Below are 16,415 nucleotides of genomic sequence, written 5' to 3'. Positions count from 1 at the left end.
CTTTGTGTTTTGAGTGCGCTTATATTGCAGTTTTACGGTACTTAGATGCGTCGTCGGCATGGAAACCGGCAGCGTTTGGGGAGCAGAAACACTCACGGTGCTCCAAAGACCTTGGATCCAGTAAGGTGAGATTAGCGGTATTGCGTCATTTTTACCGTCATTAATCCTTTTGTACCGCTCACTTCAATTGTTTAGTTGCCTAATTTAAAACTACATTTTACGTTACTAGTCATATAAAGGGCCGCCCCGGCAGGGGGTTTGTTGCCTTCGAAATAGCCGTTGCTAATCTTGGCTTCCGCAACATGCAAAACTTGGATGAAGTCTGTAAGCTACACTTGCCAGGCAGACCAGCAACATGTTGTTTATTTTCTGTAACACCTCGTTCTGGCCACGTACTGTGCTGAATCCATCAGTGCAATGGAAGAAGAAACTCGGGAGGATCATGATGCGAAGCTCGCTTCCTCCAAAGAAGCTAAAGATTTCTTGTCCAGTATTGGTACGTATGCTACAGGTGTCGCGTATCGGGGCGAAAAGGTGATCTGAGTACAGGTACAACCCCGCAAGTCTGCATTGGCACTCAGAGTGAAGCGCAGTTACCAAGCACTTATATGTTAGATCTCTGCGGAATGTTTTGAAGCACCTTACTGGTGAGTCACGTGATGTGGTCATCGCCTGCTGCTGACAGATCAACAGAATGACAAACAATTTAGACATTTTAGAGAATATTCCTGTTATTCACTACATTAATATGTGTTGCATTTATATGTCTTGGTTTTGGGGTAATGACATATTACAAGATAACATGATTTAAAATTCCGCAATCTGATGTTCCATATTTTCACATTAATATGATGGTTGTTAGATCCACATTTTGTTAGTCGAGATGTTTCTCAATAACAAAACATGTATACATGTTGGTAGTATATTCACACTATGAATATAGGGGTTGTCCCATTTCAATTTGACAAGTTTCCAAAATTATTTAAGATGATTTTTTCCCATTTCTGATTAAGGTTAATCTTTTCTTTTACAAAGGTCAAAGTTCATCTCACAAACTGCATATTTATTTATTTTTTTTCCTAATTCTGGTTATTAAAAACAGTAAAGAGTGACACATCAAATGTTTTAAATGAAATGCACATGAATGAAGAGAATTTCCTTTGTCTTGCAAGATGAAATCCAGCCATAACACAGGTCAGGTTTGCAGGCACTTTACACCTTTGTCTACTGGAAAAGAGGAGTGATCCAAACCCAAATTTCTATTCCATTAGTGACTCTATCGGTCACATCACCACTACATTCTGTGATTCTCAGCAAATCCTGTAAAGTCAGATCATCCTAGGATTTACAAAATAGCTTATCTTTCAGGTGACTCAGCAGCACCATATAAAAGCATGAAAAACTTCATAAACTTGTGTCACTATGAACAGGTCTTTCGGATAAAAGCACGCTGGAACTTTTTGCGACTTGCAAAGGCCATTGTCTGAATTAAAATGGGATCACCCATGGACCCAATATTGATATACAAATATTTTATTTTCCCTTACAGAGTCAAGGGAACTTGATCGATGTCTGTTTGCAGACTCCTTGATTACAGTGTCAGATACTGGACGGGAATTGGGAGAGTTCACCATAACTATGCAGAATGCAGTTTATAACAATGAACAGTGCTATCTTCTACATGCTAACAGCCATGGTTCAATTGATGATATACCATGTGGAACATCTATCATGGGTAGGTATGACACTGGGTTATAAAAGACATGGTACAGTGGAGTAATGGTTTCCTCCTCTAGCTAATAAAATCACTTCCATTAATTTTTATTCTTACGGTGTAGTCTTTCAGTGACACAGTGGGTAGCACTGTTTCCCGATGCCTGGCTGCGCAGTCTAAATGTCCTCTCCATATTGTGAGGGAATCCAGTTTTTCCCTCAGTCAGTTAGGGGAGTTGGCATCTCTAAATCGTGTGTGTGTGTGTGTGTGTGTGTGTGTGTGTGTGTGCGCGCTTGCATAGATCACATTTAGGGACCAAAATGTTTTACCACACTTTGGGAACCTGAACCTTCCTTACTTTTGGGAACATTTTTTCAGGTACCCATTTGGATAACCTCAGTCTTATGGAAATCTGTAAATGTAATCAAAAAAGTAAAAATGCCAAAATTTTTGTGTTTTGTTTGGTTAATTATGGTTAAGATTAGGGCTAGGTAGGGGTTAAGGGTGTTGTGATTGGGATTAGGGTTTTTCCCATAGAAATGAATGGACTGTCCCCATTTAGATGGGTATGTAGGTGTGTGTTTGTGTGTGTGTGAGCATGTACCCTGTATTTGACTGGCAGCCTATCCAGGGCTGTTCCTGGCACTGACTAGGCTCTCCACCACCTGCACTGCATGCATGCATGTGTGTATGCATGTATGTATGTATGGATGGATGTATGGATGGATGGATGTGTTGCTTTGTTTTATTTGTTTATTATTTACCAACAGCTTACATTTCAAAGACACTTGAGACGTTGGAACAAAACCACCATGAGTACGTGCAGGTATTTTCTGATTATTATTCATAGATGTGCTTAGTAATACGTAGTATCTGTCTGTGGTGGCTTTCAAGGGGAATTCTACTGAACTTTAGTTAACCTGCTTCTTAATGTCTTATGGTAAGAATTTCCATAATTATATAGATTTTATTTACGTGTTCCTTATATAAAGTTTGATTATTCCCTGTTTTGTGGTCCAGGGCATTTCTTGCAGTCCTGTCTAGGATAAGCATCTGTTAGATGGGTGGTTATTAATCTGCGGGTGTGAAGTACCCTCACTGCCGTCTGTAGGCCATGTGGCACCCTACCTGAGCATCACCATCGCCCCCCCCCCCCCCCCCCCAGCAAACTCAGCTGCCCAGTTTCACTGTGTGCACCACCCACGGCCCTCAATGTGCTGCTAGTGATCTCTTGCTAAGTTGTTATCTCATCAGATGGCAGCCTGCAATGTAAGGACATGGTCCCAAACATTCCAAAACTCTTATTTAAATGAACTTTTTGTGTGGAATTCCCCTTTAATGCTTTATTCATTTGATGTACTCTTAGGCAGCCAAAGAAAATTATGCTTTTAATTATGTTGTGAGGAGTTATTTAACTAATTAAGTTAATTAAATTACTTGGTGGTGAAATTTTAGAAATTTATAGAATGACTGGGGTGCCTCTTTGGAGGGATTTGAGAATTGAAATGGTGACGTTCTTGTCACCCAATAAATCTGTCATTTTTTGGAGAACAAATTCTTGTTTTTCTTTATATGTTACCATTCATTTGCGAATGGCCTAATTCTATTTTTTCTGGGGAAATTTACTAAACAGATAAATAGTTTTAAATATATTTTTAATGGTCTAAGACTTTAACATTATTGTGCAAAATAGTTTCTATACGCATTTGATTTGCTGTTCTACATCCCATTGCGGCAATAGGCTTTGTACTGTATACAGCAGCCTCACAGCACCACCTAGTGGTGCATTCTGTCAATTATGGCAGCTTTGCAGACTTCAGTCAATTTATGTAAATACAGTGTTGCGAAGGTTACTTTTGAACTGTAACTAGTTACCCTGTTAAAAATGAGTAATTAGTAATAAGTAATGTATCTATTTTGATTAGTTCATCAATGTAATGTAACTTATTACATTTGATTACCTTTTGAAGACTTTTCTAACATGTTTAACTGGGCAATAATGCTGAAAAGTCCCAACGGCTTTCTTGATCTGTGTTGCCTGGAAAGAAGGCATTTCTGCATAGGGAAAAGATCCAAAGCAACAAAATGTAATTATATATTCTACATATAGGTTTTCTTACCGAAAAGAATAGACGCAAATGTTACCCCTTTTGTAATTACCAACATTATGATTAGTAACTGTTCTTCATTTAAATTAATCATCCATTAAAATCATAATGAATCAACTTCAGCGTGTGAATTTGCAATGACATTAACAATTTAATGGGAAACTTCAGCTTCAGGACCACAGTTTGGACAGGAAGTCTCACATGGTGCGACATGGTGATCAGCTGGTGGTGAATAAAATCATCACGGAGGGAGAGGTTAGAGGATTTCTGCTCTGTTGTGTTCCTAACCTAATTAATTACTAATTGTGATTATTAAATGGAGATTTGTTGTAATAGATTGAGATTAAAAATGTCACATTAGACACACACCTGCAAATTAAGTTTTGCATGTCACTTTCTTCATTTTAATTGAACTTTGTTCACTGTTTCACTCTGATTTATAAGAGGGACCCATCTGTTGATGTATTCCATAATGTGTTGTAGAGCAGTGTTTCTCGACTCTGTACTCTGGGACCCCTAGACAGTCCACGTTTTTGCTCCCTCTCAGCTCCCTGCCAGAAAGTCCACATTCTTTTCTACCAGGAGCTTGGGAGGGAGCAAAAACCTGGACTGTCCAGGGATCCCTGAGGTCCGGTTTGAGAAATACTGCTATAGAGGACACAGGTTTTTTGCCCTTTTGTGATTTCTCTTTTTGAGTTTGTAAGTAATGCTGCCACTTTCCCAGCATGACATCCTAGTACATCATTCAATTTTATTTCTCTCTCAGGAAGTGAAGAGCCAGTCCTTCACATTTCCAGTGAGCTCTTTGGAGGGATTTGTGTCAGAAGCCTCAAATCTTCTTATTCTGCGAATTCTAGCTCAAAGGAAGATTTTTCCAGAGAACATGGTGTTCTTGTCTCTTGACACCGAGACTCAGATCTGTTTTTCTACCTATGTAAGTGCTCTAAGTTTGTTGTCAAAAGCGTTAAGTGTAGAATGGGCAATCAAACCTAAAGAGGATGACTTGCAGGTCAACTATGTATGAAAAGGTATACTTTTCCTCACCTTTTTCAAAATGTGTTGGCATGTTAGTGTCTATCATGTTTGATTTATGATGTTTGCATGAACACCACTGACATGGCCTGCGGGTAATTTTAGTATTCTTATGCCTTAAACAGAAAGTATTAGGGGAGAGGAAGCAGTTGTTGGGAACAGAGTTCATGGATGTGTTTGGCATCCAGAGGACAGTGGAGTCTGTTACAGATATCTCTGCTACATGGCACTGCTACTTTCTTTCAGATGGGTAAGCAGGAATCTCACAGATCTCTTCCACATTATCTTTGTAACTCAGGGATCACACACAAATTGTATCCCTTCCCTCTACTGTAAGTAACTTTGGATTAAAGTATCAGGTAAATGTGAACATAATGATTCCGTATATGAATACAGCTTCATTAGTGAGACTGTGTTCTTTTGGGGAGGTGAGTAGCATAGTTGTTTCAAGATGGACTTTTCCCCCTTAGGATACTTCTAAGTACATGAAAAATGCTACAGAATTCAAACTGTCTGGAAGCATTTGATAAAACCCATGAGCTGTCTTAACTGTCTATCGACTGGCAACCTAAAATGCCAGCAGAAAATCTGTGTGCCAGATGTAATTTGGTTTCCTGTGTTTTGATTTAGCTGTATTTTGTTTTGCAGCCATCTTGCAAGCAGAGTGCAAGTTGGATCACCGGTAACAATGAAGCTACTTCACAAGCCTGCTGACAAAGTAACAGGTAAATGTGCACTGCTGTTATTAAACTTGGAGGGAAAAATTATATATTAAAGGCTAGATACAATATTGCTGTTGCCTTACTGACCCCCACCCCACCCCACCCCCAGTAGAAAAAGTGGAGAAACCTGTTTTTGAAAAGAAACCCCTGGTGTGGGAAGAAGACATGCAGATGTTCTCCAGATTTCTGGACAGAAAGGTGCACTTGTCTAATATTTGACATGTGATGTGATTGTCATTGATATAATGATTGAATGGCATTAGGAGTCACTGCACGTTTTAATGCTTTAGTGCACAGCGTATAAACCATTGTCTGGGTAAGTGGTTTTGAAAACAGGTGGATGGGATCCGCTAATCTGTGCAAAGTGCTGCAGTAAAAGGTTCTTTCCCGGTGGGTCGTTTTGGTTTGTGGTACAGGAAGAGCTGAGAAGCAGTCATGCCTCATATGTTCAAGAACACCCCGAACTGAAAGCCCTGCTAGCTGACTTCCTGCAGTTCCTACTGCTCCGCAAACCGGATGACGTTCTGTCTTTTGCTGTGGAGTACTTTGCGCCATTTGGTTCCCAGAGGGCCCCAGGAACTTCGACTCCTCCAGTTCTGTGAAGTCATATAACTACCATGAAAATATACCCACATAAAACAAGCCGAAATGTAATGTATTCATTTCCCAGAAAGTATGATATACATACAGCATGAGATTTTAATAAAGTACATGTACTTGGGTGTTTGTTTCATTTATTTTAAATGTCTATCATCAGCATTGACTTAGTTATGGTGGATAACCGTCACATGACTTTAGACAATATTTACTAACAAGCTACTGAGACATGAGAAACAAGCAAAAATGGAAAAGCACGACCGATAAGAACTACGTTTCCCATAATCCCCCGGAGCCGGATGGATTCACGTTCAGTTGACAGGAAGCAGGATAGAAGCTAAAGTGGCTTTTTTTTTTAACACAGTTGTAATGTTTTCAAGGAAGACTGAATGAACCGGTTATCTTATTTCACCGATTTACGTCGTTGTAGATATCTGTCAATTTTGACTTGACTTCGCAGGCTTTAGATTATTGGCTTTTCCACAAATGTCACCGAAAGCAATACTGGGTTGTTCTTAGAATGAAATCTGCGTATATTCCCTGATTTCGCAGTTTATTACTGTAGTTTATAATCACGGGAAGCCGTTCGGCGCAGCTCCCACGGCGGACCGGCCGACACGCCCGCACAGCTCGCAGGAATATACAGCGAATATACAGGAATATACAAGATGCTGAAAACTGTCATTCTGATCGGAGGGCCGCAAAAAGGTAAAAGTGCAGCTAGTTAAAACAGCGTGACAATTAAGAGGACACTTTATCCGCCCCATGAACATACGTGCAGCAAGTAAATACATCACAGACGTACTTAGCGCAGTTGGGTTTTGATGACGTGGCCATGTTATATGACTGAGTTTAACTTTGATGGTACTTTTTTAAAATTTACTCTTTTATAATTTAATTTACACGCGTCGTTAATTTGATTAATTCGATTTGGATAGTTAACAGTTTCTGTCTGATAATGTCACACCAAAATCTCCAGTAACAACCGTAAAATTCGGCGTAAGGTGACACTGCTGGCCATTACCTGGATATGGGAAAGCACATCGTGCTGAATGGTCCGTCCTGCCAGGTACCCGGTTCCGGCCGCTGTCCTTCGAGGTCCCGAAGCCCCTGTTCCCTGTTGCCGGGGTCCCGATGCTGCAGCATCACATCGAGGCCTGCGCGAAGGTGAGCTTACGGACCCCCACATGACCATCGCGGTTAACAGTCCGGGTTTTTATCTCGTTATTGCCTTTTTTTGCTTTATTTTTTGTCATTCGGTAATCATACGTTATGCGTAAACGTTTATTAGCCGAATCTGTCAGCTACAGATGAAATGAAGTGGGGTCTGTGTGTAGCATACCAGCAGAGGGCGCAGTAGTTGAAAGATTCGTACATGTATGTTTTATCAGGAAAGGGAAACTGAGGGGTGAAACTTGAATTTGTTCAAAGTATGTGAGTACATGTGAAAAAGGTACACAGGTAACTAATTTGCTAAATTTGTATTTCTGATATAGGTTCCAAATATGAAAGAGATATTGCTTATTGGCTTCTATCAACCAAATGAAGAACTTACGCGATTTTTGGCATGTGCACAGCAGGAGTTCAAAATCTCCATAAGGTAACAGATCTTTCAACCTTATGTATATCTAATGACATAATTTGGAGGATATATATACACATATATATACACACACACACACACAAAGTGGGACAAAAGTAGGTATACAGTTTTTATTTTACGGTACGGTGATGTTTAGTCTCATAAGTGTTGGAAATGTCCACCGTCGACGTTGATACACTCCTGCAGCCTGTCCCTGACACTGTGACACACTTTAGCTACCTTGAGATCTTTCTGCAGCGTTGGATCCGGTGACGTGGCAGCATTGTTTGCCCATCATGTTCACCCGACATGACACCCATAGCCTTTTTTGGGGGGGGGGGGGGGGGCGTAGTAGAGGAGAAGGTTTTTGAGAGGATGAATTGAAGGAGTTAATCTCGCAGGCATTTGTGGACACTGATGATAACTGGGATTTGTGTGCTAAATTCATGAATTGTCTAATTTTCACCATTTTGGGACCAGATATGCTCACTCCAATCATTCCACTGTTTCGTTATTAATATTAGATCCAGTGTAATTATTGCTGTATGTCGTTAGCTAAAGTACTATTAGCAAGTAAAACTTACTGTGGGATAAACTTTAGCGCTGATTAGGGCTCTACAGTCAAAACTAGGGCACTTTCAGTTGGAACATGAGGCTGATAATCCTGTAGTACCACTCCAGAAATCATTCAGTCTTAATTGCTGCTTAATCACTAACATTGTTGCAGAAGGTTTCTCTGCTATAAGTGCAATGCGATCCTTATAGATAAGAATGTAATGGAGTCCTTTTCAGAGCATAATTAGCCCTGTTTATTTTCCTTTGTTACTCTGAATACCGTTAATGTTAACGGAGGTTGGCTTTCCGTAACTGAGCGTCACGGCTGGACTCCCAGGTACCTGCAGGAGTACGCGGCCCTGGGGACAGGCGGGGGCGTCTATCACTTCAGGGATCAGATCCTGTCTGGCGGCCCGGAGGCCTTTTTCATCATGAATGCCGACGTGTGCTCCGAGTTCCCTCTGCTGGAGATGTTGGACTTCCAGAACGAGCACGGGGATGCTCCTGGCTTCGTCATCCTGGGGACGACGGTCAGGATATGATTGATCTGCTTACATGGGAAGGGGTTACGGTTTATAAATGGCGCTGGGGGGGGGGGGGGGGGTCTGCTAATTGTGACTTTCAGCTCTCCTCCAGCTTGCAATAAAGAAAAGTTAACTGTCAATGTTTGGTGTTGGTTTTAGAATACGTCCACCATAATGCTCTACTGGACATAGGGTGGTGGAGGATGGGTAGATATTTGCTTGGTATGTGCTATCCTGTGAAAAACCATTAAACACCCTGATGCTGAATTGACAGATTTCTTTTTTCCTTTTTTTTTTTTTGATAATTTAGGCCAATAGGAAGCAATCCATGAACTATGGCTGTATTGTGGAAAATCAGCAAACAAATGAGGTAATGGAATAGCTTCTTCCCATTCCTAATGCGCCGCCTTTGGTCTGTGTCTGTTTACACCGGTGAGATGCAGAGGAAGTATGAGTCAGTACTTATGGAGTTCTTCCCTGCGCTGTAGGTGATGCACTATGTGGAGAAGCCCAGCACATTCGTGAGTGACATCATCAACTGTGGCATCTATCTGTTTACGCCGGAAATCTTCCAGCACATCGGGGCCGTCTTCCAGAAGAACCAGCAGGACATGCTGTTGTGAGTGGGAGGAAACCCCCCTTTCCCCCTGAGGTCCTCTGATGGGCGTCTGCATTGATTTTTCCATTTCTTACCCTCAGTTTTGTTCATTTTTTTCCCTCCCTCCGCTTCCTGCCATCATTCTCTTCCCTGTTCGACATCCCCAGATATCCCTATGAGGGGTAAGTCGGCCTGTGTGGTGATCCCACCGTGGGGGGAGTGTTAGAAAGCTTTAATTAGCCCCCCTGTTTGTGTAGTACTCTGTAAATCGTGCTTGTGTGCAATTAGTATGCTTTTTCTTTAAGCATTTGTTTTATAAAAAATATAAGATTCTGTAATCTTAATTATTTTTTAATACAATGAAAGGGGCAGCTTCTGCTTACCTACAGGCAAGTGATTTTAACAGCGTTGTAACAGCGTGCCTGACTGCTAAATCAGTACATATACAGATGCTCCTCGACTTACGATGGGGTTACGTTTCTATGAACCCATCGTAAGTTGAAAATATCGTAAGTCGAATATCATATGATAAAGTAAATAACTGCTGCCACTTAATAAGTAAATACAAAATATTTGCTGTAAATAGTAAATTACTAAGTATAGTAAAGTCAAAAAATCATTTTGTAAGTTAGGAGCATCTGTATATCAAAAGTTGATATGTCCCGGGTTCCATTCCTCTTAAATGGGAGGTAAAGCCTCAGAGAATGAAATTAAGAAGCATTATTCGATTGGCGACATGCAGGTTTAGTGTCACCATGGGGATGTCCTACAAATGTCAACAATTTCAGCTACATCTATTGGTTTTCTTGCTTTGAGATTTTCCCGGAATTGTTCTGGTCATTCACTGTCATTTTGCTTTTCATTTTGACCACAGCATGCTTTCATGCCTCTGTTCCTTCTCTGATTCTTTTCGATCATCTCCACTGTCCCGAATGATACAAACTATTAAAAAGCCGATGTAGCAGCACCATGTACTGGTTGGGATGGAAGAGACAGGAGCATTTTGTTGAGGTTGAATTGCTTTAGTAAGTTACCTCTGTAGAGGCCCACAACTCCTGTCTTTGGCTGGACGGCAGGGCAGTTACTGTGGAGCCCAAAGTCATGTTGTCCTTCCCCTCAGGCGTCTGCTCCTTAGTGAGCTGAACTGACAAGTTGCTTACTGAGAACAAGGGGCCTGCTGGCTGCATAGAGCCAGGCAGTGATGCTCTATAAGAGCCATGCTTCTCTCGCAGAGAGGAACAGACCAACGGCTGGCAGCGGGCAGAAGTGATCCGGCTGGAACAGGACATATTCACCGCGTTGGCTGGTCAAGGCAAGCTGTACGTCTACAAAACCACAGGCTTCTGGAGTCAGATCAAGTCGGCTGGGTGAGTCCCCATCGCTCGCTCGGCGGGGGACGGATCACGGAGTAATGAGGGCGAGACGGATTATACACAGGCGGGACATGTCGTGCTCAGGGCCGGCAGCACGTTGGTCTCCAGTGTGCCTGAGCTGCCCATCTGCTGGTCTCCGGACAGGTCTGCCATTTATGCCAGTCGGCTGTACCTGAACCAGTACCACCAGACTCATCCAGAGAGGCTGGCGAAGAATGAAGAAGCAAGTCCCAAAATTAGTGGTAAGCATTAACTCTGCGCTTGTCTCTCTCATGATGGACTGTAGTTTTCCTGTATATTAACATGTAGTTTGCTCTCTGTAGGAAACGTGTACATTCATCCAACTGCTAAGATCGACCCAACAGCCGTAGTAAGTAAATTTTTCAGTTGAAGTATCAACAAACAGCAGATCGAGAAGCAGATTTGTTTAATTAATTTATTTTTTTATCTCTGTCATAGTTTCCATACGCTGATATTCTCATTTTCCTCCCTCTGCAGTTAGGCCCTAATGTCTCTATTGGCACAGGGGTGACAATAGGAGCTGGGGTTCGAGTGAGAGAGTCCATCATCCTTCATGGGGCCACTTTACAGGTAGGTTCCAGGTTCTAGGTGCTGATTGTTTACATGTAGGGGTCCAGAAAAAGTTCAGCCAGAGTTTTTCTTCCAAAGCACAGCAGAGCGAATTAAAAAATTCCGGCGACTAGACCATGACCTGATTGCTTCTCTGGGAAAACTTAGAGCCTTGGACTGCTTCTGGATAAATACCATTTGTTCTGTTATTGATTACAAGAAAGAAAATCACCTCTGCTGCGGTTTCAGACACTTAAGTCACTATTAATCCCGGATCTCAAAAGTTTCTGTCAAAATCGAAAATTCAACGTAAATGAATTCTCTGGAGTAGTGACTTATTTTTTTGTCTCTGGGAAATGAAGCAGAAGTGCTGAGGCATTCTTTGTACATTGAGTTTCCTGAGAACGGTCTCATCCTAATGTTTTGCGTGCCGCTTCATAGGACCACAGCTGCGTACTGAACAGCATTGTGGGGTGGGACAGCACGATTGGCAGGTGGGCGAGGGTCGAGGGAACCCCCAGTGACCCCAACCCTAACGACCCTTATGCCAAAATCGACAGCGAGACTCTCTTCAGAGACGGGAAGCTGACACCCTCTATAACCATTCTGGGTAAAGTATTTTCCGGCAGCTGGAACTGTAGGATAACATGCTGATTTAGGTGAATGAAAGCTGAATTTTTCTTCATGTTGCCTTTTTTAAATGTTTTTTTTTTCCAGGCTGTAACGTGAATATCCCGTCGGAGGTGATTATACTCAACTCGATTGTCCTGCCTCACAAAGACCTCAACAGAAGCTTCAAAAACCAAATTATATTGTAATTTATTTTGCCCTCATCAAAGCTAAAGTTCATTGTGTCCCTGACAAAGAAAAAAGCATTTGATGCAATAGACATGAAGTGAACAAAACACCTCTCCCATTGTAATTTTTGATATCTCAGCATTTTAAGAAGGAGTTAAATGACATTTGGCAATGTGTAATGATTGAATATCCAATACACCACATTTAAGCAAAAATGTATTCTAGGTAATATATGAGATGATTTTAGTTTAAGGATTAGAGAAGTAGTGTAATGGGTTAATGCTGTCAGCCCATAATACCCAGAATTGTACAGATTGTAGTTCATGCCCTGACTGGGTGTCGGCCTTTAACACAACCATGAACTGGTTCGCTTTACTGCTAATGAGCCATGTACAGTAATACTGGTAAGTCTGCTAGTCAGTTAGCATTAGCACACCTCTCCTGTAGCAGCGTCTCACTGTATATCGGATAAAAACTCATGATGTTGGTGTCTGGAGATTGTTAAATAAAGATACTTGGGCATCGGTGGCTTCTGAGTCCAGTGTCCCCAGTGATTATTTGCCCTTTGGAGCAGTGATTAGCACTGTTGCCTCACACCACTGGGACAAGGCTTTGAGTCTCTGGAGTTTGCATGCTCTCCCTGCGTCGTCATGGGGTTTCCTCACCGTACTCCGGTTTCCCCACCACAGTCCAAAAACATACTGAGGTTACCAAAGTTACCAAAATGTCCATAGATGTGCATGTGTGAGTGATAGGTGTGTGACTATGCCCTGTGATTGGTTGGTGCCCCATCCTGGGTTGTTCCCTGCCTTGCGCCCATAGGCCCTGGAACCCTGCAACCCTGCAAAACCATACAAGCTTGTAGAGCAACCAGGCGACACTTCATGTATAAAGTTACGCAAGTCAGTGTGGGGAAGTTGGAGTGGGTGGGTGATTTACCATTAGTTGTTGAGTGCGGTTGCATCAAAATCAGCACAGTGGGCAGCATGGTTGTGCTTTTTAATAGCTCAGTGGTAACTCCGCCTAAATGCATTTTGTTCCCTTTAGGTGTTACGCCTGCACATATTTTAATTTCTCCATTTGGGAAGAAGCCCTGGTGACTCACAATAAGGATTATATGGGAGCTCGGAAAGCAGTTGCATCTTATCAGTCCTGGTTTATGTGTCAGTTTTCCCCACCTTTTGAGATTAAGCCCCAATCCCTGTGTCCCCTGTGGAAGCCCTGAACTCTCGCAGACTTAATTAATGTCACCTAGTAAGTGATTGAGTGCCAGAGGCTGCAAGGGCTCGAAATGGTATAAATAGGAATGGGACAGCACAGTGCGACGTTACCTTGACGATGCCAAAAACGTTTCTTACTATTGTGGCTTTGGGACTTTTTATTTTAAAATGCACTTTCTTCACGGCCAGGGCACTTAAGGGACCAACTGCCTAATTTGAACGTGTTCCAGGCTCTTGCATTACAGAGTGAATTAGAGGTAATTGTCATATAATCAATTTACACTTATTTGTCAAAACGGTACCATCAAGCAAAACCTAAAAGAAGTGGTTTGTTTACCATTTACGCTTTTGGGCTTCCCCGGGCAACCCTGTGCTTCATGTCGCAAAATGCTATGAACTGTGAGTAATTCCCTCAGACAGTCTGCAGAAATGCAGACTTATGGAAAGTGTGCATAAAGGGCTCTAAATGTCCGAGAGCCCTCATGCACTTGACAATTTGACAGTGGGACAGCCCTAAGCCCTCAAGGACTTAAGCCTCGAAGTCCGTGAGTCAGAGTGTGTGGACATTGGGACCGTGAGCATGAATTGACTGGGGGTGGGGTTTTTTTTTAAAGCGTGTTACCTTTTAAACTGAGAGATGCATGAAGAACAGGGTGGGACATCCATCCTGCCCTCTAATCTGTTGCCACGATCGCTTATGACAGCTGGATGAGCAATTATTTTGACCAGTTGATGCGTTTTATTTATTTTTCTTTCAGATTCCTGGTTGTCTTTTATGGAAAAAACCAAATTACCTAGCAGTCCCATTTTTTTTTTACCACAGTGGCTTCATGCACACATCATTTTATTTTTACAACTAGCTGCTGAAAATGCTAACATATCAAAAGTGAAAGTAATTTGTACCAAAAAATGACGTAATAGATTGTAAATGATTACGTGAACGATGGGAAGCGTGGTGGCGTAACATTGTAGCCTTCCTCCTTCTGGGGTGGGGGCTCAGGTCCCACTCTGGCTGCCTGTGTGGACATTGCATGCTACCCATGAATTTCCTTGCTGCGGGTTCATCTGCAGCCGAAAGGATTTCACTTAGGTGAAATGATGTCACCAGATTGCCCGTGGCGTCAGGCCTGTACTGGACCAGCCAGCCTCTCTGCCCTGCGCTGTCCCAGTACTGGGTAACTGGTTGGAAGATGACTGGATTATATACATAATGTCTCTATGTAGGGCACGTTTTTCTTAGAGTCGCCATTCATAATTTCAAGACTGGCCTGCAGCATGTGTGACAGCACTTTCCTTATTTGCTCACACTTTCAGTAGCTCCATGAACGGGTTGGCATTTGTGAAGTTTGTAGAAACTAGGTCAAAATCGGTCGATAAAGAATTTGGGCAGGAAATGCAGTTTATTTTCGAGCTTAGTCACGCTGCTGTGAATAAATCGGGATGTTTAAAATTACATACTGAGATTCAGATGAAAAGTGGGGTTATTTTATCTGTAATGTAAGATGAAATATGTGTGGGCTAAGCAGAGACCGGACAGTAATCATAACGTGTGCTTATACTTTGTGTCGAAATCACCAAGCCGATTTTACGGAGTTTCTGCAGCATGGCTTTAAAGTTAGTTCCTGAGATTTAAGTAATTGGTCCAGTTTCAGGTGGAATTGTTGAGAGGTCATGACTGTGCTTGTACTTTATTTTTTTATGATTAAAAAAAAAATCTAATTAGCCATAGATCCGTGATTTGGAGCAGATTCTTTGAGGTGAAACTTCAAAGCCCTAAAAGAACTGGCCAAGGGCAAACCATTGGAGAGAAAATGTTCCGTGAAAGGCAAGCTTCGGTTATGGGGTCAGTTGTGCTACTATGAGGCATATACGTTATGACCGAGAAGGTAGGTTAAGCACACCATGAGGAGGAACTTTCAGAAAAACATCCCTCTGAAGAATAACTTTATGATGTTGTTGTGAAACAGGCTTTAAGGGAGAGAGGGATGTTAGCTGGTATGTGGGGCTGGGCAATAAGTTGATATTATATCATGCATGCAGAATAATCACCAGGGCTTCAGATGACAGGTGAAACATTTGACTGGATGCCAGCTGTACTATATAGACACTTATTTACACCCACAATTTGGTAAACAGATTAGTAAACCAGGCAAAATATTTATGAGGTACGTTTTGTGACACCAAAAAGTTAGTAATCTGTATAAACTTGGAGTATCTTTATGTTTATTAAATTCAGTTAGCGGAGCATGCCACATAATACCGTTTTGGTATACTATGGTTTGGCATACTTCAGTGCCATATGCACTGTAGCAGGGAAAACCACATAATACCGGTTTGGTATACTTCAGTGTGGTATGCGCTGTAGAGGAGCACGTCACATAATACTGTTTTGGTATACTATGGTTTGGTGTACTTCAGTGTGATATGCACTATAGCAGGGCACACCACATAACACTGTTTTGGTATACTATGGTTTGGTATACTTCAGTGCGATATGCACTGTAGTGGGGCACACCACATAACACTGTTTTCGTATACTATTGTTTGGTATACTTCAGTGCGATATGCACTGTAGTGGGGCACACCACATAATACCGTTTTGGTATACTATGGTTTGGTATACTTCAGTGCATTATGCACTGTAGTGGGGCACACCACATAATACCGTTTTGGTATACTATGGTTTGGTATACTTCAGTGCGAGATGCACTGTGGTGGGGTACAGCATATAATACTGTTTTGATATACCATGGTTTGGTATTCTTCAGTGCGATATGCACTGGAGTGGGGCACACCACATAATAACATTTTGGTATACTACGGTTTGTATACTTCAGTGTAATATGCACTATAGCAGAGCACACCACATAATACTATTTTGGTATACTATGGTTTGGTATACTTCAGTGCATTATGCACTGTAGTGGGGCTCACCACATAATACCGTTTTGGTATACTATGGTATACCAATCAATATGCAATATACACCGAAATGGCAGTGATGACAGGGGCACCTCAGCAG

General features: G+C 41.9%; 2 protein-coding genes across 4 annotated transcripts; both read left to right on the top strand.

Annotated features, from left to right (window-relative positions):
- Positions 1–10: 10 nt before the first annotated feature.
- catip (ciliogenesis associated TTC17 interacting protein) lies at positions 11–6,298 on the top strand. Of its 2 annotated transcripts, none has more exons than XM_023839998.2 (10): positions 11–125; positions 414–496; positions 1,550–1,735; positions 2,485–2,540; positions 3,991–4,077; positions 4,589–4,756; positions 4,980–5,104; positions 5,503–5,579; positions 5,689–5,774; positions 5,993–6,298. In XM_023839998.2, the coding sequence occupies exons 1-10, from the start codon at positions 46–48 to the stop codon at positions 6,176–6,178; spliced, it is 1,134 nt and encodes a 377-aa protein (XP_023695766.1). In that variant the 5' UTR covers positions 11–45; the 3' UTR covers positions 6,179–6,298. The 2 variants fall into 2 exon arrangements, with proteins under 2 accessions (XP_023695766.1, XP_023695765.1); XM_023839997.2 differs by having other exon boundaries at positions 5,686–5,774.
- Positions 6,299–6,482: 184 nt separating this feature from the next.
- gmppaa (GDP-mannose pyrophosphorylase Aa) lies at positions 6,483–12,701 on the top strand. 2 transcript variants are annotated; one of them, XM_023839995.2, is made up of 13 exons: positions 6,483–6,881; positions 7,243–7,340; positions 7,670–7,773; positions 8,648–8,840; positions 9,145–9,204; positions 9,323–9,453; positions 9,600–9,614; positions 10,665–10,799; positions 10,950–11,047; positions 11,129–11,175; positions 11,304–11,396; positions 11,817–11,985; positions 12,093–12,701. In XM_023839995.2, the coding sequence occupies exons 1-13, from the start codon at positions 6,842–6,844 to the stop codon at positions 12,191–12,193; spliced, it is 1,284 nt and encodes a 427-aa protein (XP_023695763.1). In that variant the 5' UTR covers positions 6,483–6,841; the 3' UTR covers positions 12,194–12,701. The 2 variants fall into 2 exon arrangements, with proteins under 2 accessions (XP_023695763.1, XP_023695764.1); XM_023839996.2 differs by lacking the exon at positions 9,600–9,614 and having other exon boundaries at positions 6,484–6,881.
- Positions 12,702–16,415: the final 3,714 nt, after the last annotated feature.

This window comes from Paramormyrops kingsleyae, chromosome 16 (genome assembly GCF_048594095.1).
Source record: "Paramormyrops kingsleyae isolate MSU_618 chromosome 16, PKINGS_0.4, whole genome shotgun sequence".
Lineage (NCBI taxonomy): Eukaryota > Metazoa > Chordata > Actinopteri > Osteoglossiformes > Mormyridae > Paramormyrops > Paramormyrops kingsleyae.
The sequence above is the reverse complement of the archived record's forward strand: the minus strand, read 5'-3'. Positions and strand labels throughout refer to the sequence as shown.